Source organism: Drosophila montana, unplaced genomic scaffold (assembly GCF_035044405.1).
Source record: "Drosophila montana isolate Dmon_TW-CO22-7 unplaced genomic scaffold, ASM3504440v1 contig_3733_1, whole genome shotgun sequence".
In the NCBI taxonomy this organism is placed as follows: domain Eukaryota; kingdom Metazoa; phylum Arthropoda; class Insecta; order Diptera; family Drosophilidae; genus Drosophila; species Drosophila montana.
In genome coordinates this window covers 424,707-448,614 of record NW_026998620.1, presented here as the reverse complement: position 1 = coordinate 448,614, position 23,908 = coordinate 424,707, and the positions used below count along the sequence as shown (strand labels likewise).

The window sequence follows — 23,908 nt, the reverse complement described above, 5'->3', positions numbered from 1 at the left end:
AGTTCTCTTAATGTTTAAGTATTACGATTATGTACGTAATTTGTTATTTTTAACTGTTAGTCCAAGGCGCTTTTATCTATTAGGGTTTTGTCAACTATAACTGAACGAAAAATAATATATATTAAACGCTAATTAAATACAATTAAAGAGTGTTTATCTTAATAATGTCACGAAATAGTTCTATTTGTCATCAGATTATTACAAGCGTGTGGCCAGATTTGTTTGAATTTTGAATATTAGCGGGCAACTGTTGGGCATTCGCCCGGAAATATGTTGAGTGTTGTGCAACGTCAGTATTTCGCTGAGCACTAAATGTCAGCAAAAATTATTAAAAAAAAATTTATATATGTTTAAGAAAATATGCTTTACTGCTGTGAGAAACTTACAATGTTACATTCATATAAGAAGAAATACATATAGTTGGACAGTCAAAATTCCATATGTACTTAGTTAACTAAACACGCCGATGTTTTTAGAGACCGCTGCTTTTGAAAGCTTTTGCGGTGTGGTAAAGCTTTCGGCCAAAGCTAGTTGCAATCGCGCCGCTGGAGTGGTGAGACATAGACCGAATCCGACTGAGAGACCAGTGCGAACAAAATAAACCAAAGATTGAACTGTAGCTGCGCATTCATATTCTGCCACGACTATTTTCGTTCTTAAAAGATAGAAGACTGTGTTTCCCCTCTGTGTGTTTTAGACTGCAATCATGAGCAAGCAACTGTCGCGTCATGTGAGACAAGTCAACAAATTGCTGACCACCGCCGCCTCGGCGAATGCTGCCGGCTCCACGCACAATAACTACTTTACCTATGTGCGTGAGCTGTCGCATCCGCTTCCACGCGAGCCGCCAATTGTGTCGCCAGAGGAAGCTGTCGCCTGCATTAAATCTGGTGAGTAGCTATACGGATTGGGATACGGCTGCGCTGCTCCCGTCATAATTTCACCCAGATTTGTATGCGGCGTTCGCAGAATGGCAAAAATTTAGTGTTATGTAATGTCTGCCGCTGAAAGTGCCAGCCACTAACGTGATTGCCCCCCCCCTCAGCCCTTTGCCCTAATTTGTTTGCTTAGAACAATAGAATGATAATGCGCCAAAGCAAAGGTTAAGAGACGCAGGGAAGGAGGAGGGGGGGGGGGCGACGACCACTCAAAGAATGCAAATGAAAGGCGCGTCTGTGCGTGTGTGTGATTTTGTGGCGTTTGTAAACCAAACTATTTACACACATGCGTGTGCCTGTGTGTGTGTGCACATAAACATATTAAGTGGGCAATTACAGGGTGCTCAGGCAGCAGGCCCCATAAAGAAATCAATTGACCGTGATTAGTCCTATGAACTGACAGTGGACTTATCAGTTATTTACGAGCTCTGCGCACCCACGTATGCAAAATACCCTCGAAAAAAAAATCACAGAAAGCTAAGTTCTCTAATATGTACATATATGTACATATACAGATGTACTTTGTAATTGTTTTTAGCACTGGTTTAAAAGTTTCAGGTTCTGACTTGCTCCAGCTGCAAATTGTTTTCCTTCTAATAAAACAGTGTTAAATAACATTGTACTTTGGACTCTGTCCAGCTGCGCCCGTCAAAAGCTGAGCTTAGTGGCACAAGCACGCACGCACACACACACATTAAAACGCAGCCATTGCCGTTAGAACCTGCCCGCTGACAGCTGTGCTGATAAGGGCAACTTATCTATGTACATAACAATAATAAAACTGTTTTAATGTACATATATGCATGTCCGACATTATGCAATAACATCAGAAGTTGAGGACTGTACAGAGAAGAGATGCGTGGGGGAGAATTAGCATTTTATTGGCTGCTTTCAAGTGGGCGGGTCCACAGCTTTGATAACAGACCCACAGTCGAAATAAATTTGCTAAATTGTTGGTGCTAATTTAGCTTTGATTTAATCAATTTCAATCGACAGTTGCGCAAGAGAGCTCAAAGCAAATTTCTTTAAAAATGTCATGAAGCTTGATAAAAACTAGTTTAGAAGCCGAAGCCCTGCCCCCAAAATGTATTTTTATTTACATGTTTAGTTTTGAATTTTAGCTCGCACTTTAAGAGCTTCATTTTTGATCTAATGGAGTCTTGTACTAATACAGTTAGCGCTGTCGTTCTAAATTTAGATCAATTCACAAACACGCGCCGAACTAAATCGGCTACGTCATTTCGTTTGGAAAAGTTCTATTTTTTGCTTTTGTTTTGCTTTTGTTTTCTATGCAACACTTTTTGGCCAATAAGGCAAGTACGCTGTTATGCATAATTGATAAGAAAAACAAACATCATTCATAAAAATTATTAAATGTAAACTAATTTAAAATACTTTTTAATTGCCAAACACACACACACACACAAGCACACCCGTTTTGTGCATTAATAAATACATACATATATGAAGCTGCCTTCACGACATTGCATTCGTAGGGCGCAATAAAAATAGATTATTGGCATGCCCCCACACACACACACACACACACAAACACATGCATATGCATACAAATATGTATGGGTATATATACAGTATATACCGTATGTGAATAAGTTGGCTGCGCGTTCCGACGCTCTGCGACGTCAACTAGTCATATCAAGTACAGTAAATACTCGCTATAATAAAAAAATTCAAATTCACTGTAAATGTTTGTTTTGCCCGGTCTATTGACGTGCGATCTCTAGATTCCCAAAAATATGTTAACACGTGCAAAAAATACCGCTTATTAAAGATTTCGGGTATGCTTAATAAAAGGTAACTGTAAAATGTAAACACAGCCAAAAAGAAAAGTAACCGATATTCATATGGCATATTATATTAGCTACCCGGCTCTGTCCGGCTCATCAATCAATCAATCAGTTGGATAAATCCTATTAATAGGCTGCACATTTTTCCAGGCGATACGGTTTTCGCACAGGGCGCAGCTGCCACTCCGGTGACGCTGCTGAATACGATGACGCAGTACGGCAAGTGCAACAAGCTGAAGGATATTACCGTCTGCCACATGCACACGGAGGGACCGGCCGAGTACTGTAAGCCGGAGTATCAGGATATCTTCCGTTCGAACTCGTTCTTTATGGGCGGGAATGTGCGCAAGGCCGTCGCCGAGGGACGGGCCGACAATGTGCCCATATTTCTGCATGAAATACCGCAGCTGTTCTACAAGAAGATCGTCGAGCCGGACGTGGCGCTCATCCATGTCTCGCCGCCGGACAATCACGGCTACTGCAGCCTGGGCACCAGCGTCGATTGCGTCCGTGCCGCGCTGCTCAACTCGAAGATGATTGTTGGTAAATGAATGTCGAGCGAGATCTGTACGTGAATTGATTCCATTTTTGATTTCAGCCCAAATCAATCCGAATATGCCGCGCACCTTTGGCGATTCCATCATCCACAAGTCGCACTTTGACTTTGCCATCGAGGTCAACGACAAGTTGCCGCAACATGGCACCGGCAAGATTTCGGCCGTCGAGACGAAAATTGGCCAGCTGATTGCCGAGAATTTGGTCAAGGATGGGGCCACGCTGCAGATGGGCATCGGCAGCATTCCGGATGCAGTGCTCGCCGCGCTGCACAATCACAAGGATCTGGGCATACATTCGGAGATGTTCGCCAATGGCGTTGTCGATCTGGTCAAGAAGGGCTGCGTCACCAACAGCAAGAAGAAGATGCATCAGGGTCGCATCGTCGGCTCCTTCCTGATTGGCGATCAGCCGCTCTACGACTTTGTCAACAACAATCCGTTCATCGGTAGATCGATTCTCTACGATTATTGTAAATCCTAACTAATCCCTAATCCCCCGTTCACAGAGATGTTGGGCATTGATTACGTAAACAATACCGGAATTGTGAAGCAGCAGCCGCGCATGACGGCCATCAACAGCTGCATTGAGGTGGATCTAACGGGTCAGGTGTGCTCCGATTCGATTGGCACACGCTTCTATTCGGGCTTCGGCGGCCAGGTGGACTTTATACGCGGCGCAGCCGAAGGCACCGATGGCCTCGGCGTGCCCATCATTGCCATGCCATCGACGACCAGCAAAGGCGCCAGCAAGATTGTGCCCACGCTTCAGCCAGGTACGGGCCGGCAGTAGCCGGAGCAGCAGTTCGTAATGCTTGCTAATCCCTTCCCATTTGATTTCCAGGCGCCGGCGTCGTCACCTCCCGCGCCCACGTACACTACGTGGTCACCGAGCACGGCATCGCCTCGCTGTTCGGTAAAAATGTGCGCCAGCGTTCGTACGAACTAATTCAGATCGCAGCTCCCAAGCATCGCGAAGCCCTGGAGAAGGCCATGTTCGAGCGACTCAATGTGATGCCATCCTGCGATTAAGCCCAAAAATCCCAGCCCAGAATAACCAACAATTTTAAGGATGCAAACGAAAAAGGAATTTTCAAAATTTTCTAAACGCATTCCCGCAACGGTTTTCGCCCCCTTTTCGATCCAATGAAATTCTCTCTATTTAGGCAGAAAGCAGAAACAATAAGTAATCATTAAAAAAAATGTTAAAACTAAAAAGAAAATATTCTCCTTCATTTTTGTTGTATACCGACGACAGTTTGTTGTTGTTGTTGTTGTTTTATTTGTTGTTGTTTTTGTATAAAATGGAGAAATCGCATTGTAAGTACTTATATACAAATATGTGCTTCACATAGCGCTGACTAATTGTGGAAATATCTCTGGCTTATTGCATAGGGTATTAGTTAGTCGTATATCATCAATATAATCATAGTTGTTGGTTTTAGTTGTGAATTGAATGTTTCGAGGATCTGAGAGCGCGAGAAAGGAACTAAATTGTAGTTTTACATAGCGTTAGTATGTAATATTGTAATTGTATTGTTTTGTTTGTTTTTTTAGGGCCTAAAACACTTTTTTAAAATCTACAGATTTAGCTTAGAGAATTGCTTTTCGGGCTTTGTTTACTTCTTTTTCGGGTTCTTGGCATTTTTGCTATCGGCGGCGGCGGCGACGGCATTCGGTTCAATTTTGGCTCGCTTCTTTGGGTGCTCGATCTCGTCATCCTCGCCATCGTCCTCATCATCCTCCTCCTCCATGTCAACGACCTCAACATCATCCTTAATGTTCTGGCCGTGTATATAAACGGGTCCGCTGCCCTTAATCAGCTTGAATGTCACCTTCGATTCGTAGAACTCGACATCGGGATTAACGGCGCGCGTCTCGCCAGCCTTCAGCACGGCAATCGGTATCTGCACCGAATCCTTCATTGTGGTCACCTGTCCAGCAACAAAATAAACGAGAAATTTGTCGAGATATATGATTAGTTAATCACAAAATTGATGCGGGTGGGGAATGTGCTTAAAGAGACGCCAAATAAACATTCAATTCGATCATTCGGTGGGGCATTATTTAATGTTGCGATCGGATCCTGTTAAGTATATTATAGATCCTTGATCAGTTTAAACATTTTGTTCCCAATTCTTAATAATATCAGACTCCTGAGGGTCATATGAACAATCGGGTAAAACATACATTTCAAAAATTCTGGAAGGCAAAGTTAATCTTCGACAAAAGTTCTCCCCAATCAGAGCTCTCGCATATTTGTCTAATGTTTGGGTTTAACTATCTTTATTCTCCTCGCCTTAACTGATCAAAATCGCAGCACATTTTAAAGAAAACTAGAAAAAAAGGGAGATAACTGGAAATCGGGAAAGTAAAAAGCGTGCTAATGCTATCCGGGCGGGCCATTCGACGAGCTGCAGCCGCAGAGACAACATCACAAGCTGCTCCACAAAAAAAATCCGAGTTTATATTGAAGCCTCGCCCACACTTAAGAGAAGAAAGAAAAAAACGGCAAGCACGTGCTATGTTTAACAAAAGTTAATCATAAATAAAAGCCACTTAGTTTGAAGTGTTAAAAAAAAAGAAACTCAAAAATTATTCACAGACATGTGCGACTATGACGGTACGTTCCAATAATTGATAAGTGAATTCCTTAATGGACATGTAAATAGAAATCCAATTAAAAGGAATTTCTATCCATGATTCCCATCTAAGCAGTTCGAAAATATTTTGATACTATAAGTAAAGCCTATATCTAGATCTAGAGATCTTTAATTTGTGACGCAGCCACAAGGTAAAAACTAACTAGAAATCCAATTATATGTTATAATAGACAACTTTCTTTGGAATCAATAAAAGTGCATTGAGAAGTAAAATGTCTTTGAGAGATGATTAAAATTAACAAGGAATAAACTATTAAACTTCAGAGATATTTCTTAGTTAATATTAAATATGGCTTTAACATTATTTAATCGAAATAATAAAGTAATATATCTCCTTAAATCGAAATCAATTATGGATATATTTTCTACAGATGATTCCCATTTGAACTATAAGTAAATCCTATAGCTATCTCTAGAGATCTTAACAGTATTTTATCGAAATAATTAAGGAATATATCTCTTTAAAACAATTGTTCATATATTCTCTTCAAGAGAGTACATTGACACAGCTATCACAATGGAATTCTACAGATTCTACATTTCGATAATATATAGGCAAAGCCTATATCTATCTCTAGAGATCTTTAATTTGTGACGCAGCAAGGTAAGACTTGTAGTCGCAACACTTGAGAACACGCTTGAAGTGAAAAGCAATAAGCAATCTAAGAACATGGACAACTAGATAAGAGGCTGGCTAATCACTTGTGTGTGTTTGTTTTTAATCAAGCTCAAGTACTTTTGCCTCGCAGATGAACTCTATCACGAGCGCCTGCCGAATGTGTGCGGCGCTTTGGGCGCAAAGGCGCGCAGCTGCTGCAGCATGTCGACCCTCAAGCGCATGCTACCCATCTGCAGCTGGCTGCCCCGGTATAAGCCGAAATATCTAATTGTTGACTTTGTGGCGGGCATGACTGTGGGCCTGACGGCCGTCACGCAGGGCATTGCGTATGGCGCGGTGGCCGGACTGCCGCCCGTCTACGGACTCTACTCATCATTTATGGGCTGCTTTCTGTACATTCTATTCGGCACCTGCAAGGATATCACAGTGGGTGAGTAGCTAGCAAAAGGAAATGGAATATCAAAGCTCACTTGAGTTCCACCATGATCAAAGGGTATAAACCAAGTTCCTGCATCCCCTCAGACAGTCCTAGCTGGAATTGGGAGTTGTCTTCCCTTTACTCTTCTCATCTTTAATCTAAATCTCTGTTCTTCTCAGGTCCCACGGCCATTATGTCCATGATGATTTATCCGCATGTCGCCGGCAATCCGGACTTTGCCGTCTTAATGTGCTTCCTGTCCGGCTGCATAATCCTGCTGCTGGGCTTACTGAATCTCGGCGTTTTGGTGCGTTACATTTCGGTGCCAGTTACGGCGGGTTTTACTTTGGCCGCCGCCTTGACTGTCGCCAGCGGCCAGATCAACAATCTCTTTGGCATAGAAAGCAAATCGAATGAGTTTCTCAGCGCGTGGATTAACTTTTTCGGCAACATTCGGGAGACGCGACGCAACGATGCGATACTCGGCTGCGGCACGCTCATTCTGCTGCTCCTCATGCGAGTAGGTAAAGATTCCACTCAAAAAGATTCCCAATTCCAAGCTTAATCCCGACAGAAATTGAAGGATCTGCCATGTGGCTGCCGGCAGCTGACCAAGTATTTGTCGCTGTGCCGCAACGTGCTGGCCGTTGTAATCGGGATCCTTCTATGCTATCTGCTTAGCCGGGATTCGGAGGAGGAGATGCCCTTTCGCATCAGCGATGAAATAACGCCGGGTCTGCCGCCCTTTCGTACGCCGCCGTTTCACACAGTCGACGCCGAGGGCCGGCCCCTGAGCTTTGGCGACATGATCTCGCATTTGGGCGGAGCAGTCGCAACCATTCCTCTGCTGAGCATATTGGAGTGCGTCTCGATTGCGAAGGCTTTCTGTGCGTAACTGGCCAAGTCTCTCTTTTATTTAAATGCATTTGATTTTGTTGCTATTCCAGCCAAGGGCAAGATTGTGGACGCTTCGCAGGAAATGATTGCGCTGGGCTGCTGCAATCTCTTCAGCAGCTTCTTCTCCTCGATGCCCATAACGGGTTCGTTTGCCCGCTCCGCGATTAACAATGCGAGCGGCGTGAAGACGCCGCTGGGCGGCGCCTTTACCGGCATCCTAATCCTGCTGACTCTCGCCTTTCTGACCTCCACCTTTGCCTACATACCCAAGGCGACGCTGGCGGCCATCATCATCTCGGCCATGCTGTTCATGGTGGAGTATGACACCATAGCCGAGATCTGGCGCGCCAAAAGTAAGACCCCATTTATCTTCAAGGCGGGACTATCTACTATTTATACTCCTCTTTCTATATATGTAGAACGCGACTTGGTGCCTTTTGTGGCGACCGCTTTGAGCTGTTTGTTCTGGTCTTTGGAGTACGGCATGCTGGTGGGCATGGCTATCAACGCCCTCTTCATACTGGGCAAAAGCATGACGCCACAGTTTCAGCTCGAAACGCAAAAGGTGAGCATGATTTTTTGCAATAATTTCAATTGAATTTTATTTACCTTGCCAAAACAGCACAATGGCATCGAGCTGTGCCTGGCGGAGCTGAAGGGCAACGTGGATTATACGGCTGCCGAATATTTGAAAACGACAAGTGTCGCTCACGTGACCGAGCAATTGGGCATGGTCAGATTAATGATAATTAAAGGCCCGGAAATTCGTTCAATTGATGCGACAGTGGCGCTGGTAAGTACACCTACGCACCAGAGTTGCCAATTCAGTCGAAGACAGTTGACATTCCAAGACAGTGTTGCCATCGGATACGGTTAACTTTTTAATTTTTAGTATCTTGATGACATGCCTGTTTATTCAGATTTTTTTTTTTTTGCCAATTTTTAACTGTGAAACTTTGGGCACATCGTAAATAATTCACCTCAATTTGCCGTTCACTCCTACTTTTAACCCGCAGAATTTAATATCTTTGCGCGCTGATCTGCAGCTGTTGCATTGCGAGCTCATCTGCTGGAATTGGAATATTGCGGCGGCGGGCGTTGTCTGCCGGCTGCAAAGGAAGTCACGCAGCATGTTTTGGTTTACGAAAAGCTTTACGGAGCTATTAGAAATGACAGCAAACGGTGGCAACAATAACTGCGATCAAATTGCATGCGACTTGAGTCAATAAAAGTGTTTTGCTTAGTACAGTTAAATAAGTGTTTGACTCGCAAGTAGTCGCCTCGCAAATACCCTGTATTAAGAGCTACAACCTATTTGAGACGTCGTTGGGGGTTGGATTAACTAAATGTGTGTGAAGAGAGCAGCAAACATATGCTATTCTACACTTCACCTTAACAGTTTTTCATTAACGTCGTTTCATATGGGACTAATTAAAGTTTTATTTTAACATAGTTATAATTATGTCTGCCAATTTATGTATACATATAAATTAAACATAACCATTTTTACTTTGGTTCGTTTTACCATATTTGCTTGGCTGGCGTATGTGAAGCTTTAGCATATGTAAAGCAGACTGTTGGGCATTTTGTGACGTCACATATACATGTGCACACTGAAGAGCAGCGGCGGTAACAGACAAAGGGCGCGTACTTCAGATACAGACAAAATTACCCTTGCGCGTGCTTGGAGAATGCAAACCGGTCCATGCTCAGGCGACAATAAGAGTTTTGCACACACACTACAGCACGCACAGACACACACACACACACACACACAGAAACACAGACAAACTTGACTGGCGCACTTACCTCGACCACGTTGAACTCATTATCCTTTGCCTCGGCGCCCAGCAGGATTTGCTTGATGACCAGCTTCTGGCCTCGTGCATAATCCTCATCGGCGACAACGTCCCAGGTGACGCTGTTGTTTTCTGCGGTTAGGGTAACACCTGAAAATCAAACGTATTACTTGTGAATTGATAAAATAAAAATACAACCACTTATACGCTTAACCACACAGATACATTGTATGCTTCTGTATGCATACGATAAAAGCACATACAGACACACGCAACCTTGAATAAAAATGCCGGCAGCCGGCACACGGCCAGCGCACCGCAAATAAACCCATTTTCTGCGGCTACCACAGTGCACAATTGGCGCGCCAAAAATTAATACTTACCATAGAATGATTCCTCTGCCATCGCAATTATTTGATATAGTTTTAAATCTAAAATTCAAGCGCCGAGCACGTGTTGAGCAAAAACTTTTGCAAAATGGTAGCTACCAACTAGGGATGCAACGCAAGTTAGAGATGTGTTGGCTATGCACGCCTGGCGTTACCAGATGTAACGACATTAACTACGAATCCAATAATCGTTAACGATTAATTGTTAAATGAAGTTAATTAAACTTAAGACCAAGCTAAGAGCATATATTCCTTGTATGTTTATCATTTGCAGTGAAACGTTTATATTTTTAGGCTTTTCATTTCTTTTCATAATTTGCATTGTCGAGTACTATCGGCGGTTGAATTAATCGGTATCATCGATGAATGTCTAGCATCATTTCTACCGCATTTGTCTCTTCAGCTATCGCCATTGTACGGGCACGTGTGAAAAGTACAAGTTTTCATAAACTCTTTAATTGGACTGTACAAGAGCCTTTCCTCGAGCATACAAATGGAGTCCGAATCTTTTTATGGTGAGCAGCAACCAACATTGTTGAATCTTGCCACGGCAGTACAGGATACAAGTGTCTGCTTTTGGGGCAACGCCGGCTAACTATATTTATTAATAACGGCAATATTAACAATTATATCCCCCCCGGTTTCAGGTGTTACGCTGAGCGAAAAAGAGCCAATTGCACAGTTTGATGTGCCGGAAATACCAGAGGAGTACATAGTACACTCACACAAGCTGATCATTAAACAGATATCACTCGGACCTGAGGCAAAATCGGGCGAATTCAATGTTGTACAGGTATGTACATAAACAATTTTCAAGTGGAAAAACACCGACAAGCACTCGGTCAAGGGACAGCAGGGGGGACAGGGGTTGGGGCTCTATTAGTACTCATATCGCATAACAAATTACTTTTCAGGCGGAAACCAACGTACACGATGACGGCGAGAAGAAGACAGTCAAAATTCCCATAGCGGTCTTAAAGGTTGGCGAAACTCGCAGTTTGAGGCCAAATGTTGAATTCCCCAATGGTTCCGTCACATTCAAACTGGTCCAGGGCACGGGGCCGGTCTATGTCTGCGGCAAGGTAAATGATGCTCCCCTTAGATGAATGATTTGATCTACAATTTGAACACATTTCTCGGCAGGCGGAGATGAACTTGGGTGAATACGACGATGGCCAAATGTACGAGGAGTATTCGGACGACGAGGATGACAGCGAATTGGAGCTGGATGACGATTGCTCGCCACAGACAAATGGCAAGAGCATAAAAAAGAAGTAATACAAATGTTAACACACAACCAGTAAGCTAAATCTACAAACAGAATATAAAAGAAAAATCAATCATAATTATTAACAGTATGGCAGTAGAAGAACTCCTGAAACGAAACATATTTTTGCTAAAGTATGAATAAACTAAAACAATCTAAAACAAATCATAGACAATTAATTAATAAATTAGTTTCAGTTCTATCTAGACTGGAGAAATGTACAACTGATACGAGATAATTATTTGAAATCTCTCAAAATTCTCAGACTTGTGATCTGATTCTCTCTGAATCCCCCTTTGAATTGGTCTATATTATCGGGAATTTTATTCATTATGTTAGGTATTATTAAATGTTATGCTTAATATAAAATAATTGTGGCAGTTTTGAGAAGAATGCTCACGGAAGATAAAACAATGGCCGCCACCCGATTCTATGCTAATTACAAGCACGCGCCACCGAAATCTTCTGTCGCGGTACGCTGCAAATACATAATATATTATATGTATACAATACATTTGTTTATTCGAGCTACTCCTACCGTATGTGTATAACACGACGCCTGTCGTCACTGGGATGTATGAGATCTAGTTTGTGACTCCACTCGATTTGTTTCATCTCGAGGCGCAGCTTCTTGCGATCAAAGTATGAGATGGCGCAGCTGACGGGTATCCAGAAGACGGCGGTCACCATCACAACGGCCACTGCAAGAGCACAAAAATATTATTAAGCTATAGTCGAGATATTCCTTTTTTGATTTAAGTTTTAGATAACGTGTCTCCCACCACCATTTCCACCAAGTAGATGTGGCTTTGCCATGAAGTGCGAGATCAGCTCGCAAATTAATTTTCACTAAGATCTTTGTATATGATTTTGAGGCCGTTTACTTACTGACAATGTTGTCCTTGAGAAAACGCAATGTCTTGGCCACATTTATCTCCTCAATAATGTCCCAAAAACGCTCGACGACATCCTGTATTGTCTTCTCGCACACGCCCTGCATGAGAATAGATATATATATATAAATATTTTGATATAGATCAGTGTCCAAAGTGGGAGAGAGACCTTGTTGCAGAAGCCCGTTATGCAGGGCGTGCCGTCGGGCAGCACATCGGGCGGCTCCACTGGGAAGCATGTCTCGTTGATGCTCATGCGACAGCATCGCTTGCACGCATCCGCTATGATGTCGCACATGCAGCTCTGGAGTCCCTGCGTCTCGCAGTATGGTACACATTTGCCATTGCGACACTGGCCGCGCTCCTGGCAAATGGTGCCATCGGACATTGCCGGCGATTTGGGGCACTCGGCATGGGAGCCCGTGCAGCGCGCCTCCTGCTCACAGGTGGCATACTGCGCCTCGCGGCACTTCATTGCCGCCGGCATAAACTGGCAGTTCTGGCAGCACGGCGAATTCTTGTCGCTGCACATGGCGCCCTGATTGCGGCGCAGCTTGCAGTTCTTGTCGCAGCACGAGTCATTGTCCTCGGTGCCAAGCAGGCCGGCATCGCACTGTTCGTCGCCCTCAACGCGTAAATTGCCACAGAAGGATTCCTCCGGCTCCGAGAAGCAGCGGCCGGACTTGGCCTGCAGTACTTTGCGTATAGAGCGCAAGGAGCAGGGCGAAAATTTCTACAAGTAATGGCATTATTTAATGGAACTGGATTAAATAGTCAGCTGCTTGACTTTACCTTGTTGTTGACATCATAGCCGCTTACGGAATAGGTGTACATTAGAAAACTGCCACCCTGCGAGGCACTAGGTGAGCATTCGGGTATATCGGGATCATGCTCCGAGCCCCAATTGTGTCCAAATTCGTGCGCTGTTACCAGATCGGCCTCGCGCGTTATCACACGCTGGCCGTAATGATTGCGCGAGCTGCTCAGGCCCGAGTTCAGGTAGAGTGTATACCCATTTTTGAAGTATTCTTGAGATAGTCAAACAAAAATGGGACGAATCAGTCAAAATTCCTTAGAAATATAAACAGGCCAAAATTAAAAACCCTTGCAGACATACATAGACAACATTTTCTGGTATATTTTTATAACTATGATAAAGATCGTAAATAGTTTTCTTTGGGATTTGGTTAACAAATCTCAAACAGAACAGTTTTCAATGGAAGACAACTTTTGTAGAAGATTCAACCCGAGAATAACTTGGGGCTCCTTTTTTTTTAAATTATACAAATATTTGCAAGATGTAAATATTAATTAGAGATCAACTTCTATAGGAAAATATGCAGGATATATAATTTTTATAAATTAAGAATTGAATCATTTCAAAACCTGGAAACAAGGTTTGAGAATTGTTTTAAGGGATCGCATAGAAACTGACAAATATATGTTATCAACTCAGCTCGTCGTCCAGATCGAGCATGTATATATGTATATATACCTTATGGCATCGGAGATGTCGCCTTGCACATTCCATGACAAATTATAATCGTATTCTCTGCAAGGGTGTAAAGTAAAACAAACTGAACACGACGGCTACAAAACAGAAAGGAAACAACACAAGGGTAAGCGAAATGATAACAATAAAACATGTTTGATTTTTTGTTTAATTGTGTGTGGGAATTAGCAACCTGGTGTACAGATGCCACCCACAGAATTGCGGCGTGGGGAGCCAACGTAAGCCAAGCCTAAAATGCCGCCTTCGAATTTGAGATCGGTAAAGAGATGAGCTAAGCAAAAGTCTTTATGGCTGTATTCCCGTGAGAAGACCTACATAAATGATGAACGAATATAAATTGGCAAGAGACGAGAGACAGTTAGCAGTTAGATGAACTAGATTTAGCTATGCATACGCTAGATGGAATAGGCAAAACAATTGGAATCAACATGAGACTCACCTCGAGCAGATTGCGCACATCCCATTTTTCGCGTATCATATTGTAGTGAGCCTCGCCGCCACGCAAACGCGTCGGCTCCGAGTGGACAACGATTTTCTTGATCACAAAGCCCATGCCCTTGAAGCCCTCCTGGTCGGACCGATCCTGCCATACCGTATCATTGTAAATCTTATGCACACGATCTATAAGGCTTATCTAGGGAGAAAGAGAAACCATGGCAATAATTGGTTTCCACTGGATATGTCAGTGCTTCCCTTACCAGGTAATTGATGGTTGTCTTTGTATTGCCACCGCCCATTTCCTGAAAGAAACGATAGTCGGCCACCAGCAGCAATGGACAGCGCGTTTTGGTGGGCGTATACTCGTACTGATCCGCCTGACGCTTGTCGCGCACGCTCAGCTCATTATTATCCTTGGCCTCGAGCTCGCGGCCTTCTTTGATGTAGCCACACGTTTTGGGCACCGACGAGCCCGTTTCGGCGTGATTGAGTTTGACATCGGAAGATTTGTAGGCGACCATTGTGTGCTTTTTGGCTGTCGGCAAGTGGCGCCAGGAAGGCTCAATGTGGTAGGTTTCTTGGGGCAGTTCAATGGACATGGTCAATGTGCCATCCTCGATATGTGCGCGCACCGACGACTCCAGTTCGCCAAAGACGCGACCCGTATAGAAGCTGTCATGATCTGGTAGTAAAAATAGGAATGTAATAATATAAAGCAACTATTTAATAACTTACCCAAGTGCACAACAGTTTCGTTTCCATCGGCGTCCACGGCATACGCACGAAATTTGCTGTGGAGCACATCGCGATGCGGGTGTAAAATCACGCGAAAGTTTTTACCAAGTGTTTTAAACTCCAGCTCCTTAATGGTGTTATATGGATTATTGCTCTGTTTAACGCCCCTCTTGACAATCCGATGTACAACATCATCTCTGTGGAAAATCTCGTAGTGGCGCAGCGTGCGTTTCAGGGCGACTGTTGGGTACAATCGGATCGTTATTTCAATGGAGAACATTATGAATATGTTAAGCTCGGTACTTGCCACAGTTTTCGACCAAAAGGCATGTAAATATTATACAAATAATTATTGGAGCACAACAATTAATGCATTTTGTAAACATTTTTCGTCCCAATTGATCGAACAGTGTTGCCAAATGCCTGTCCTGTTGCCATTAGGGTTGCCCATAACTTTGCCGATAATTCCAGTCTGTATCTGTTCGATAACATTTATGGCCGATAACAGATAACGCGGTTGCGCGGCAAATTTAAGATTTTGGAACAGTCTGTTTTGATTTGACCAAAGTTGAGCCCGCGTAATTACGTGGATCCTCTGAAACAGGTATTGGCGCCAATTTATAGTCGACACCGTAAAATTGACCATTTAGCGATTTTCTTCTTGGCTTTGGCTGACTAAATGACATTTAGTATAAGTACATCTGTTTTTGATTAATTGTAATGCAAATAAATACTTGTTAATGTTTGAACCGAATAGAGTAACGTTTACATAGTTATCCGGAACATTGTTTAGAAACTTGACGTAACGGCAGCGCATATATGGATTGGTGCGTAATGAGAGAAACGGCCTTAAATGATCCAAATGATATCGGAACATGGGCAAAACAACCCATTTGTGGTCGGGAATATTGAGAAAATCACGCGGACTTTTCGATTTTTCGACATCTTTTTCCTTATCCTTGGGCTTAAATTCGGCCGCCAGTTTCTCAATATCGACTCGGACAGGCAAATTTGTAAACGGTTCGCAAATTGGATTCTTAATCATTTTACCGAAATTTCAAAAAAAAAAAGAAAAACAAGAATTTATCTAATACTTACTCTGATTTGAGATACAAATAAGCTAATCGCCTGCTTGGATATATGAGAATAATTCTGTACAGATAATCAGGTCAAATTTGGATTCTACTAAATGTTATATTTGGCTTATTTAATCAAATCTGATACATAAATATTATATTGTGTGAATTAATGTCAATTTACAGTTTGAAACACAGATAAAAACACGAAAGCTTTACAATTGTAATTACTGGGGGAAACTTAGTATAAATTCTTGCTAAAAACTCGTCTTCATATTTGATTATATTTTTACCCATTTCGATTTCGATTTCAATATCATTTCTGCAGCTCGGCCATATTCGCCTCAAATATGGCCGTATTGATTTTGTGCTTGAGCGCGATCAGCAGCTCCCTGTTGCCAATGGCGCGCATCTCGTTGGCCACGTATTCGCCGTAGGTGGAGAACTCGTCGCGTTGCGTTAGACTGGAACTGGCGACAGCGGGCGGCGGTATCGGTGAGCTGGCTGGCTTGGGCGGCGACAGCGACAGCGACTGCGTATTGACTATGGCATTGACACGTGGCAGACGCAGTGTTCCGGCCGCCGTCGTGGTCAGCACATTGTTGCCATTTTGGTTGGCCGCTGCGAGCGTGGAGGCAGAGAGTATTGTGGTGCTGTGCGTGCCATTGGGATCGAAATAGAGTCGTTTCGGCGGCGGCGGATGCAGCTGATGCTGCGTGGACTGCTCCTCGAAGTAGCCGTTCTCCTGGTTGGACGTGTCGCGTCTTTGTATCTTTATAATGCGCGTGGGCAACACATGCACCGAGGAGCTGCTATTGCCGGCATTGCCCGACGAGGATGTGGACTGGTAGTGCAGTTCGCCGCTTTCGCTGGCCTGAAAACTGACCGCCTCCACAGCGTTCGCCGAGTGGTGCAGCTCCATCATGGACTGCTGCTGGTGCTGGGTATGCTGCTGCTGCGGCTGATGGTGTGTGTGCGCCTCGAGCGGCTCGCTCTCGTCCTCGTTAATGTGCACATATGTGCCGCTCAGCTCTTTGCTCAGCTTGGGCTTTGTATCGACGTCCTCCTCGACGCCCGGCTCATCGTCATCGATATCTTCTACATCTTTGGTCGTCTCCTCGATAAGCTTCTCCAGCTCCTGCGCCCGGCTGCTGGCGTGCGACTTGCGCGTCGCAATAATGTACTCGTCGTTCATATTATTACTTTCCTCTGAGCCTGCGCCTGCGGCTGCTGCTGCTGTGTTGACCTCGCCCAATATGTATTTCTGTGCTGATGGATCCTCCTTGGAGCGGCCTTTGGTGGAGCGACACGCAAAGGGCGAGCTGAGAAAGACGAGATTCTTAAAGCCAAACCACTTTGAATTGTATGGCTCCTTGCGTTTCATGCGATTGATTTCGCGATGATATTGCGTGCGCAGCGTATGAAACTTTTTCTCCAGCTCCGGTATGGGTATATTGCCGCCAAGGACGTCGCTCACTTCGTTCAAGAGTCGCTGCTTGACATCCTTCTTGCGATACTCGTCACATGTCATATCCCACAGTCCGCGACGCTGTCGGTACTCGCTGATCAGCAGCAATGTCTTCTCTCTGGTCCACTCCATTTTTAGCTACAGCCGCAGCTGCCTCTGTAGCCGGGCAACGGGCAACGGGCGAGGGATAAACGATGTCACAGTCACAGAACAATGAGCTCGTGCGGATGCCGCCGCAGTTAGTTGGCGATCGTCCGTTGTATTGTTGGCGGCGGCGGCGACGTCGCTCCCTTTAATCGAAACCAACTCAAATTAGCTTGCGCCGAGCCGTTGTAATGCATAAAAATAGTTTTTTAATAGCCAAAGAGTTTTACCTGCAGCAGCAGCTAATTTTTGTTACTCCAAAACAATTGCAACAGCAGCTGCTGCATTATTAATCGTGTTTATATATTTGCTGCATGTCGGGTCAAAGGCAACAGCAATTTAGGCTTTCAATTTGGCAAATATTAATATCACAAATGCCAGGTTAACAAAAAATATTGGTTGCTGTTTTTTTTTTGTTGGTTTACAAGTAAAATTTTGCGTTGTTTTTATCCTCCCCTCCACACTTATACCTTGAAAATGTGCTGCCAACTTGCCATGTTTATGTATCCAATTCGCTTTTCCACCTATCGATAACTTATTATCGAATAGTTATTGATGTGCAAATGGCAATAATAAGCATAAGAGATATTTTTCGAGATATAAGCTGTTTTAAATTTTGCCAACTTTTAATTTGGAAATTTTTTGGTTTCTAAATAGCAAAATATATTTAATGAAAATGCAATGTTTATGTCGACGTCGATGCTTCTTACAATCGATAACATGCAAAAACAATCGCTATTCGTTTCAGTCGTATTTGTATCGATATAAAGTGGCAGCAATTCGCGTTTTGCTTTATTTACTTTGCTTAATAATGGCCAATAATGACAACAATTTGGGCAAGCTTACAGAGGAGTCGATAAAACGCAAGGAGCGGCTGCAGAAGCTGCGCGAACAAGCCCAATCAAAAGGTGCCAGCATAACGGATGCTGCCGACAAATTGCCCAGGTGAGACAGGCGACATTTTTCCAGACTGTTTGCAAGCGAATAAAACATTTGCAACATTTCAGGCCAGTTTTTCGTAGCTATCAACCACAAAATGAAAATACAGAAGGTGAAGTACGGCCACAAGAGCCCACCGGCGACATCGAATCCGCCGTCCAGTCACAGCTCAGCCTGCTGCAGCAGCCCATGGTCATCGATGAGATAGACATAACGAATTTGGCGCCGCGCAAACCGGACTGGGACCTGAAGCGGGACGTAAGCAAAAAGCTGGAGCGCCTGGAGCGGCGCACACAGAAGGCGATTGCGGAGCTAATACGCGAGCGGCTGAAAATGAATCAGTTCGAGGACATTAGCCAGGTTGTGAATGTCGGCACGGCGCACGTGCAAGCGGCCAAAAATCCGGTTGAAGATTTTGAATAGCACAAAAAGTAGATAAATAAATTTAATTAACATTAACTACATTAACTAACAAATGCAAATGATTTATACAATACACAATAATGCTAACTAAATTTAAGCTGACCTATTTGCGATTCGCTTTGCGGCTGCAGTTTTCCTTGCCGCCGGCAGCTTCCAAATGCGCCTTCAGCGTGAGTATTTCTAGGAGAGAAGGTATAACAGAGATTTAGACTGAGACTTTTATTGTCTATTTTATGCACCTACGATTCTTGTACTTCTCCTCGAGGCCCTGGGCAAAGTGACGCATCGATTGCAGCTGCTGTGGTATTTCTTCGCGCAGCTGCTGGATGGTTTGTCGGGTTTGCTGTAATTCCTCGTCACGCTGGCTCAGAAGCTTCTCCTTCTCTTTGATCGCTTTCTCCTGCTGCAGCGCCACCTCGGTGCGCCACGAAATTGTCTTCTTCTGGTTGAGCAGCTCCTGCGATTGCTTGAGTATGATTTGATTCGCTTTAGCTATTTCATCGGAGGCCATTTCCAGTGCCTGCCGCTTCGTGTGCAGTATCTTCTTCTCCGCCTCCAGTTCGGCTGCAATGTTGGCCTATAGCTTGAAATATGTCAAGCGCTTTTACATAAATAGTTACGAGAGACACGCACCTTTTCCTTGTTGCCCTTCTGTATGTGCTCCTGCAGCTCCATTGTGTGCTGTTTCAAGTCTTCGATTTTGTATTCTAGTTTGCGTTCTTGCTTCTTGGCAGCCGTTAGCTCGGTGTGGAGCTTTTCGTTTTGCTCCTTGAGCGTGCAGATACGCGATTTACAGCAGGTGAGCTCCTCGTTGAGGCTTTGGTTGCGCTTCTCGGCCTGTTCGTGCATTGTCTTCAGATCCGCCTTGTCCAGCGTCGCGCGCTCCAATTGCTGCTGCAGTCCGGCAATTGAGCGACGATTGCGCTCTAGCTCATTGGCCCGTTGCTCGTTCAGCTTCTCCAGCTTATCCTGCATATGCTGCAGCTCTGCTGAGTGCTTTTCGCCCAGGTGTCGTGTATTTTCGGCCAGCGCTTCGCGTAAATTTCCATTGTCCGAGCTTAGCTGTTCGATGTGCGCGCTTTGGGAATTCAGCTCCATTTGCAGCTGTTGCGCGTTCTGCTCCAGCAAATACAGCTTCTTGTGAGCCGCATCTAGCGTCGTGTTGATGTAGAAGAGAACTGTGTGCAGCGGCGCCGAACGACAGGGCAGGCACAAGTGCACCAGATTCTTGAAGGCGCGTATTTCGACGAACTGCAGACGGTAGTCGTGGATGCTCGGTTGCTCGGCTGCGCTGGCAGCTGTTTCCTTCGCGGACAGGCACAGCTCCAGCTTGCCGGCCTGGCAGTCCTTTAGCATGCGGATCACATTTTCCATAAATCCAGCGAATGTGACATTTAGCGACTGATCCTGTTTCAGCTCTTGGAACGATGCGCTGTCCACCGTGCTGATGTACATACGTCGCTGATCGCCCTTCTCGGCCAAACGCAATTGCTGCGGGGTAACATGCAAATTAGAATATCTACAATTAGGGTTCCTTTTTGAAGGCGGCGCTTACAATCAGCTCCTTGAAGTCTACTTTTTCGGCGTACAGTAAGCAAGCTTTCTTGGCGCGCATCATGTCCCTGTCCCCCCCAAAGAAGGTGACCAGCATTTCTGAGCTGGGCATTAAGTTTACAACGTTTTTTGTATAGTCCATGCTGGCAAAATATGTTTCCTCAGTGCTTGGCGCCCACATTCTTTAAAATATATTTATTACAAAAAAAGTGTAAACAAATACAACTGTACTCGATTCTATGATATCGATACATCGATAGTAGCTCAGAGTCTTTTCATCGCATTCATCGGTATTGTGCGTTTTGCACACACGAAATAGAAAATAAAAGTGCACGAAAAATAAAAACCAAAGCGAGACAAGTACCAATCAATATGTCTGTAGGTATTATCCTCCTGATGTTACCAAATCACTGAAGTCCATTCTGGCAAAATATGTTTCCTCAGTGCTTGGCGCCCACATTCTTTAAAATATAGTTATTACAAAAAAAGTGTAAACAAATACAACTGTACTCGATTCTATGTTATCGATACATCGATAGTAACTCAGTCTTTTCATCGCTCTTGTGCGTTTTGCACTCACGAAGTAGAAAAAAAAAGTGCACGCGAAAAAAAAAACAAAGCGAGACAAGTACCAATCTATATGTCTGTAAGTATTATCCTCCTGATGTTACCAAATCACTGGGAGTGCTCAATTTGTATTCAATCGCTCTTCAGACCGCCAAAGTCTTTGTGGGCAGCCTGCCGCCTGGCTGCAAGCCCGAGGAGCTGCGACATTTGTTCACAAATTATGGCGTGGTAGTCGAATGCGATATTATGAACCGGTGCGGATTTGTGCACTTGGAGACCATTGAAATGGCAGAGGAAGCGATTGCCGCTCTAAATGGCATCGAATTCAAAGGTCAGACCATTGTCGTGGAACCGGGCAGGCCCAAAGACAGACGTGGCGCTGGTGGTGCAGGAGGAGGGGGAGGTGCCGGCAACAGAAGACCACCCATGCAACAAGGTAATCAATTTACCCAACAAATCAATGGCAATAATGAAAATATCCAAATTTTAGGACACGGCGGCGGTAGCTTTAATCGTGGTGGCAGCCACACGGGTGGCAACAACAATTTCAGAGCAGGCGGTGGCGGCGGCGGCGGCGGTAACCGATCATTAAACTCGAACGAAAGTCAGTTTGGACCAATGCGAAATGAAGGCAACTTTAGGCAGCAGCGCAATGCGCCCTATAGCAAGGTCCTGCCACAGCAGAGCCAGAACTTTGACGGGCCCGCTCAACCATTCAAAAACAAATTTAACCAAGGCATGGGCCAGATGGGTCACAATGATTTCTATGCTGGCAATATTGGCTCTGCTGGAGCTGGAGCTGGCGGCGCTCACCGAAGCGGCGGCAGCCATGGACCAGCAAACAACATTGGCCAAGATCGTCGCGGATTTGCCCTGCCAGCTGTGGAGCATCAGCACCAGCAGCAGCAGCAGCAGCAGCTGTCGTTCGGAGCAAAGCAAAGTCGCTTTGGCAACGGTACAATGGTTCCGAGCGGGAATAATTCCGATGGTGGAATGTACCAGCGGAATCGCCACAATTCTGGCATGAGCAGGTAAGATGCAAAGGTGCCAGCTGCTGCTTATAAAAACTGGCTTATTCCAATTTGAAATATATTTGTAATTAAACTTGTGAGCACAATTGGCAATGACAGGGTTGTTATTAACTGTCATTGCTAAGCAAAAAAGATAGCTAAATCAATTAAAATTGTCAACTATTTTATGCTGACAATTTCGAAAAAAGCTCAATCGCAGCACTGGACACATAAACATTAATTTACAAAAATTATTAATTAACTTTTACAGCGGCAGCACGCAAAGCGGTCGTGGTGGATTTAACGCCAGCCGTGGCGGCTTCGGTGGCCGTGGTGGATTCAGTGCTCGACGTGGTGGTGGACCGAACGGGCCGAGTAGCAGCATGTCGCAAAACTTTAACAAACATGGACCCGCAAACGGGCACACTCACAGCGCAGCAAATGCATATCAATCGGATTTTCCGCCCCTGGGGGCTAGTCATGGTAGCGGGGGTGTGCCTGTCAATAGGAATCGGTAAGCTGACACTTGTATTGATCAATACATAATCGATGCTTTGATATATAAACGGTTTACGCAGGTTTAATGGACCCAGGCCAGCGCAGAATATGAGCGGTAATAGAAGATTTTAAAGCCAACAACATCCTGTATGTAACATTTTATCATGGACCCTAGACGCCGGTGTAATCTAAGTGGATTGCTGACCTAATAGCCGAATTTTGTTTTCCAATAATTGCGCCCATGCAACATCTTAATTTAAGACAAAGAGTTTGAAACAATTTTTCAATAACAATACGCGTTATATTAAGCCCAACCAATCAACAGTATATTTGTTAATTGTATTCATTAAGTATGAAAAGTATTTATCCATTTGAGCAATGTGCAAATAGAAACTTTGACGACACGAACGTCTAGTGCGACATGTTCTTCCCTTTGTTTGACGACTTACGATATTATCAATACAAATATTAATTGCTAACTTGGTTGCTTTGATTTTCTTGATTCCCAATTTGAGACTGATGCCATTTGGGATACCCAATTGAGGACCCAATAAGGACACACTGAAATCGGACTTGTTGATGGTGCGTAGAATCCGTTCTGTGAATACATCTTTGTGAGGTACATCTTTTCAAGTTTCTAATATCTGTAGAATTTCACACAGACCAACTGGATTTAGAAATTTAAGAAATCAGTATGTGGACGTTAACGTCCAAAAAAAAATCGATAGTTCCATCGAAATTCGATAGTATTTATACTATCGCTGGTGGCACTATTGAAAGTTTTTTCATAAAGTAAAACTATTAATACTAATTAATGGCCAATCACAGAAAAATAAAATCATCGATGCAACCACTTCACATTTTAATAGAAGACCAAGAAGTACATTAAAGTACAATTAATAACAACCTGTCATAGAGATACAGAGGTTGAACCCTGTCTTATATCCATTGTAAGCGTTTCAGATCAGATATGAATACATTGTTCTTAATTTCGAATTGACGTTTCTCCAAAATTAACTTATATCGCTCAAGCTCCAACCTCTTTTCCTCCAATTTCATCTTGCGGTCCTCCTTGGCTTTCTCAAATTCCAACTTGTCTTGCTCCAATTTGAGCTTGCGGTTCTCCAATAGAAACTCGTGTTCCATTTTTTTGTCCTGCAAAAATTGTTTACTCAAAACAACTTAATTGGCTCAGTCCCCCGTTTGGGGATAAGATTTATTTTACCAGTGATGTCATAACAAAAAGTTATAAAGAAATGTTTTAGGAGTGAAAAATTTGTTGCGTCTTCTCTCCGCGT

General features: G+C 44.0%; 10 protein-coding genes across 12 annotated transcripts; 5 read left to right on the top strand and 5 right to left on the bottom strand.

Moving 5' to 3' along the window:
• Window positions 1-387: 387 nt before the first annotated feature.
• LOC135435850 (4-hydroxybutyrate coenzyme A transferase) lies at window positions 388-4,523 on the top strand. Its single transcript, XM_064693081.1, has 5 exons — window positions 388-890; window positions 2,897-3,289; window positions 3,345-3,749; window positions 3,810-4,076; window positions 4,145-4,523. The coding sequence occupies exons 1-5, from the start codon at window positions 707-709 to the stop codon at window positions 4,330-4,332; spliced, it is 1,437 nt and encodes a 478-aa protein (XP_064549151.1). The 5' UTR covers window positions 388-706; the 3' UTR covers window positions 4,333-4,523.
• Window positions 4,524-4,535: 12 nt separating this feature from the next.
• Window positions 4,536-10,237, bottom strand: Nlp (Nucleoplasmin). The gene is made up of 3 exons (XM_064693084.1): window positions 10,080-10,237; window positions 9,707-9,846; window positions 4,536-5,234 (listed from the first exon to the last, which is right to left on the bottom strand). Exons 1-3 carry the CDS (start codon window positions 10,099-10,101, stop codon window positions 4,920-4,922), a joined length of 477 nt encoding a protein of 158 aa, XP_064549154.1. The 5' UTR covers window positions 10,102-10,237; the 3' UTR covers window positions 4,536-4,919.
• LOC135435856 (sodium-independent sulfate anion transporter) lies at window positions 5,705-9,406 on the top strand. The gene is made up of 8 exons (XM_064693088.1): window positions 5,705-5,923; window positions 6,713-7,012; window positions 7,180-7,520; window positions 7,575-7,887; window positions 7,948-8,250; window positions 8,317-8,462; window positions 8,520-8,690; window positions 8,914-9,406. Exons 1-8 carry the CDS (start codon window positions 5,908-5,910, stop codon window positions 9,124-9,126), a joined length of 1,803 nt encoding a protein of 600 aa, XP_064549158.1. The 5' UTR covers window positions 5,705-5,907; the 3' UTR covers window positions 9,127-9,406.
• A 206-nt stretch (window positions 10,238-10,443) lies between the features above and the next one.
• On the top strand, window positions 10,444-11,517 carry Nph (Nucleophosmin). The gene is made up of 4 exons (XM_064693085.1): window positions 10,444-10,600; window positions 10,733-10,878; window positions 11,000-11,167; window positions 11,229-11,517. The coding sequence occupies exons 1-4, from the start codon at window positions 10,579-10,581 to the stop codon at window positions 11,361-11,363; spliced, it is 471 nt and encodes a 156-aa protein (XP_064549155.1). The 5' UTR covers window positions 10,444-10,578; the 3' UTR covers window positions 11,364-11,517.
• A 136-nt stretch (window positions 11,518-11,653) lies between these two features.
• Tace (ADAM 17-like protease Tace) lies at window positions 11,654-15,382 on the bottom strand. 2 transcript variants are annotated; one of them, XM_064693083.1, is made up of 10 exons: window positions 15,239-15,382; window positions 14,932-15,171; window positions 14,457-14,878; window positions 14,198-14,392; window positions 13,931-14,069; window positions 13,038-13,273; window positions 12,415-12,978; window positions 12,241-12,346; window positions 11,891-12,053; window positions 11,654-11,830 (listed from the first exon to the last, which is right to left on the bottom strand). In XM_064693083.1, exons 1-10 carry the CDS (start codon window positions 15,315-15,317, stop codon window positions 11,788-11,790), a joined length of 2,187 nt encoding a protein of 728 aa, XP_064549153.1. In that variant the 5' UTR covers window positions 15,318-15,382; the 3' UTR covers window positions 11,654-11,787. The 2 variants fall into 2 exon arrangements, with proteins under 2 accessions (XP_064549153.1, XP_064549152.1); XM_064693082.1 differs by lacking the exons at window positions 11,654-11,830; window positions 11,891-12,053; window positions 12,241-12,346; window positions 12,415-12,978; window positions 13,931-14,069 and having other exon boundaries at window positions 13,039-13,273.
• A 65-nt stretch (window positions 15,383-15,447) lies between these two features.
• Window positions 15,448-15,999, bottom strand: LOC135435855 (uncharacterized). Its single transcript, XM_064693087.1, has 2 exons — window positions 15,666-15,999; window positions 15,448-15,606 (listed from the first exon to the last, which is right to left on the bottom strand). Exons 1-2 carry the CDS (start codon window positions 15,974-15,976, stop codon window positions 15,462-15,464), a joined length of 456 nt encoding a protein of 151 aa, XP_064549157.1. The 5' UTR covers window positions 15,977-15,999; the 3' UTR covers window positions 15,448-15,461.
• A 106-nt stretch (window positions 16,000-16,105) lies between these two features.
• Window positions 16,106-18,103, bottom strand: LOC135437264 (uncharacterized). Of its 2 annotated transcripts, none has more exons than XM_064695171.1 (2): window positions 17,850-18,103; window positions 16,106-17,781 (listed from the first exon to the last, which is right to left on the bottom strand). In XM_064695171.1, exon 2 carries the CDS (start codon window positions 17,605-17,607, stop codon window positions 16,324-16,326), a length of 1,284 nt encoding a protein of 427 aa, XP_064551241.1. In that variant the 5' UTR covers window positions 17,608-17,781; window positions 17,850-18,103; the 3' UTR covers window positions 16,106-16,323. The 2 variants fall into 2 exon arrangements, with proteins under 2 accessions (XP_064551241.1, XP_064551240.1); XM_064695170.1 differs by having other exon boundaries at window positions 16,106-17,765.
• Window positions 18,104-18,361: 258 nt separating this feature from the next.
• Window positions 18,362-19,034, top strand: LOC135437266 (coiled-coil domain-containing protein 12). Its single transcript, XM_064695173.1, has 2 exons — window positions 18,362-18,564; window positions 18,627-19,034. Exons 1-2 carry the CDS (start codon window positions 18,431-18,433, stop codon window positions 18,979-18,981), a joined length of 489 nt encoding a protein of 162 aa, XP_064551243.1. The 5' UTR covers window positions 18,362-18,430; the 3' UTR covers window positions 18,982-19,034.
• On the bottom strand, window positions 18,991-20,785 carry Sas-6 (Spindle assembly abnormal 6). The gene is made up of 4 exons (XM_064695166.1): window positions 20,537-20,785; window positions 19,615-20,472; window positions 19,225-19,558; window positions 18,991-19,161 (listed from the first exon to the last, which is right to left on the bottom strand). Exons 1-4 carry the CDS (start codon window positions 20,714-20,716, stop codon window positions 19,085-19,087), a joined length of 1,449 nt encoding a protein of 482 aa, XP_064551236.1. The 5' UTR covers window positions 20,717-20,785; the 3' UTR covers window positions 18,991-19,084.
• A 280-nt stretch (window positions 20,786-21,065) lies between these two features.
• On the top strand, window positions 21,066-23,089 carry LOC135437265 (RNA-binding protein cabeza). Its single transcript, XM_064695172.1, has 5 exons — window positions 21,066-21,181; window positions 21,250-21,538; window positions 21,593-22,133; window positions 22,384-22,626; window positions 22,691-23,089. Exons 1-5 carry the CDS (start codon window positions 21,176-21,178, stop codon window positions 22,740-22,742), a joined length of 1,131 nt encoding a protein of 376 aa, XP_064551242.1. The 5' UTR covers window positions 21,066-21,175; the 3' UTR covers window positions 22,743-23,089.
• The last annotated feature ends 819 nt before the right edge of the window (window positions 23,090-23,908 follow it).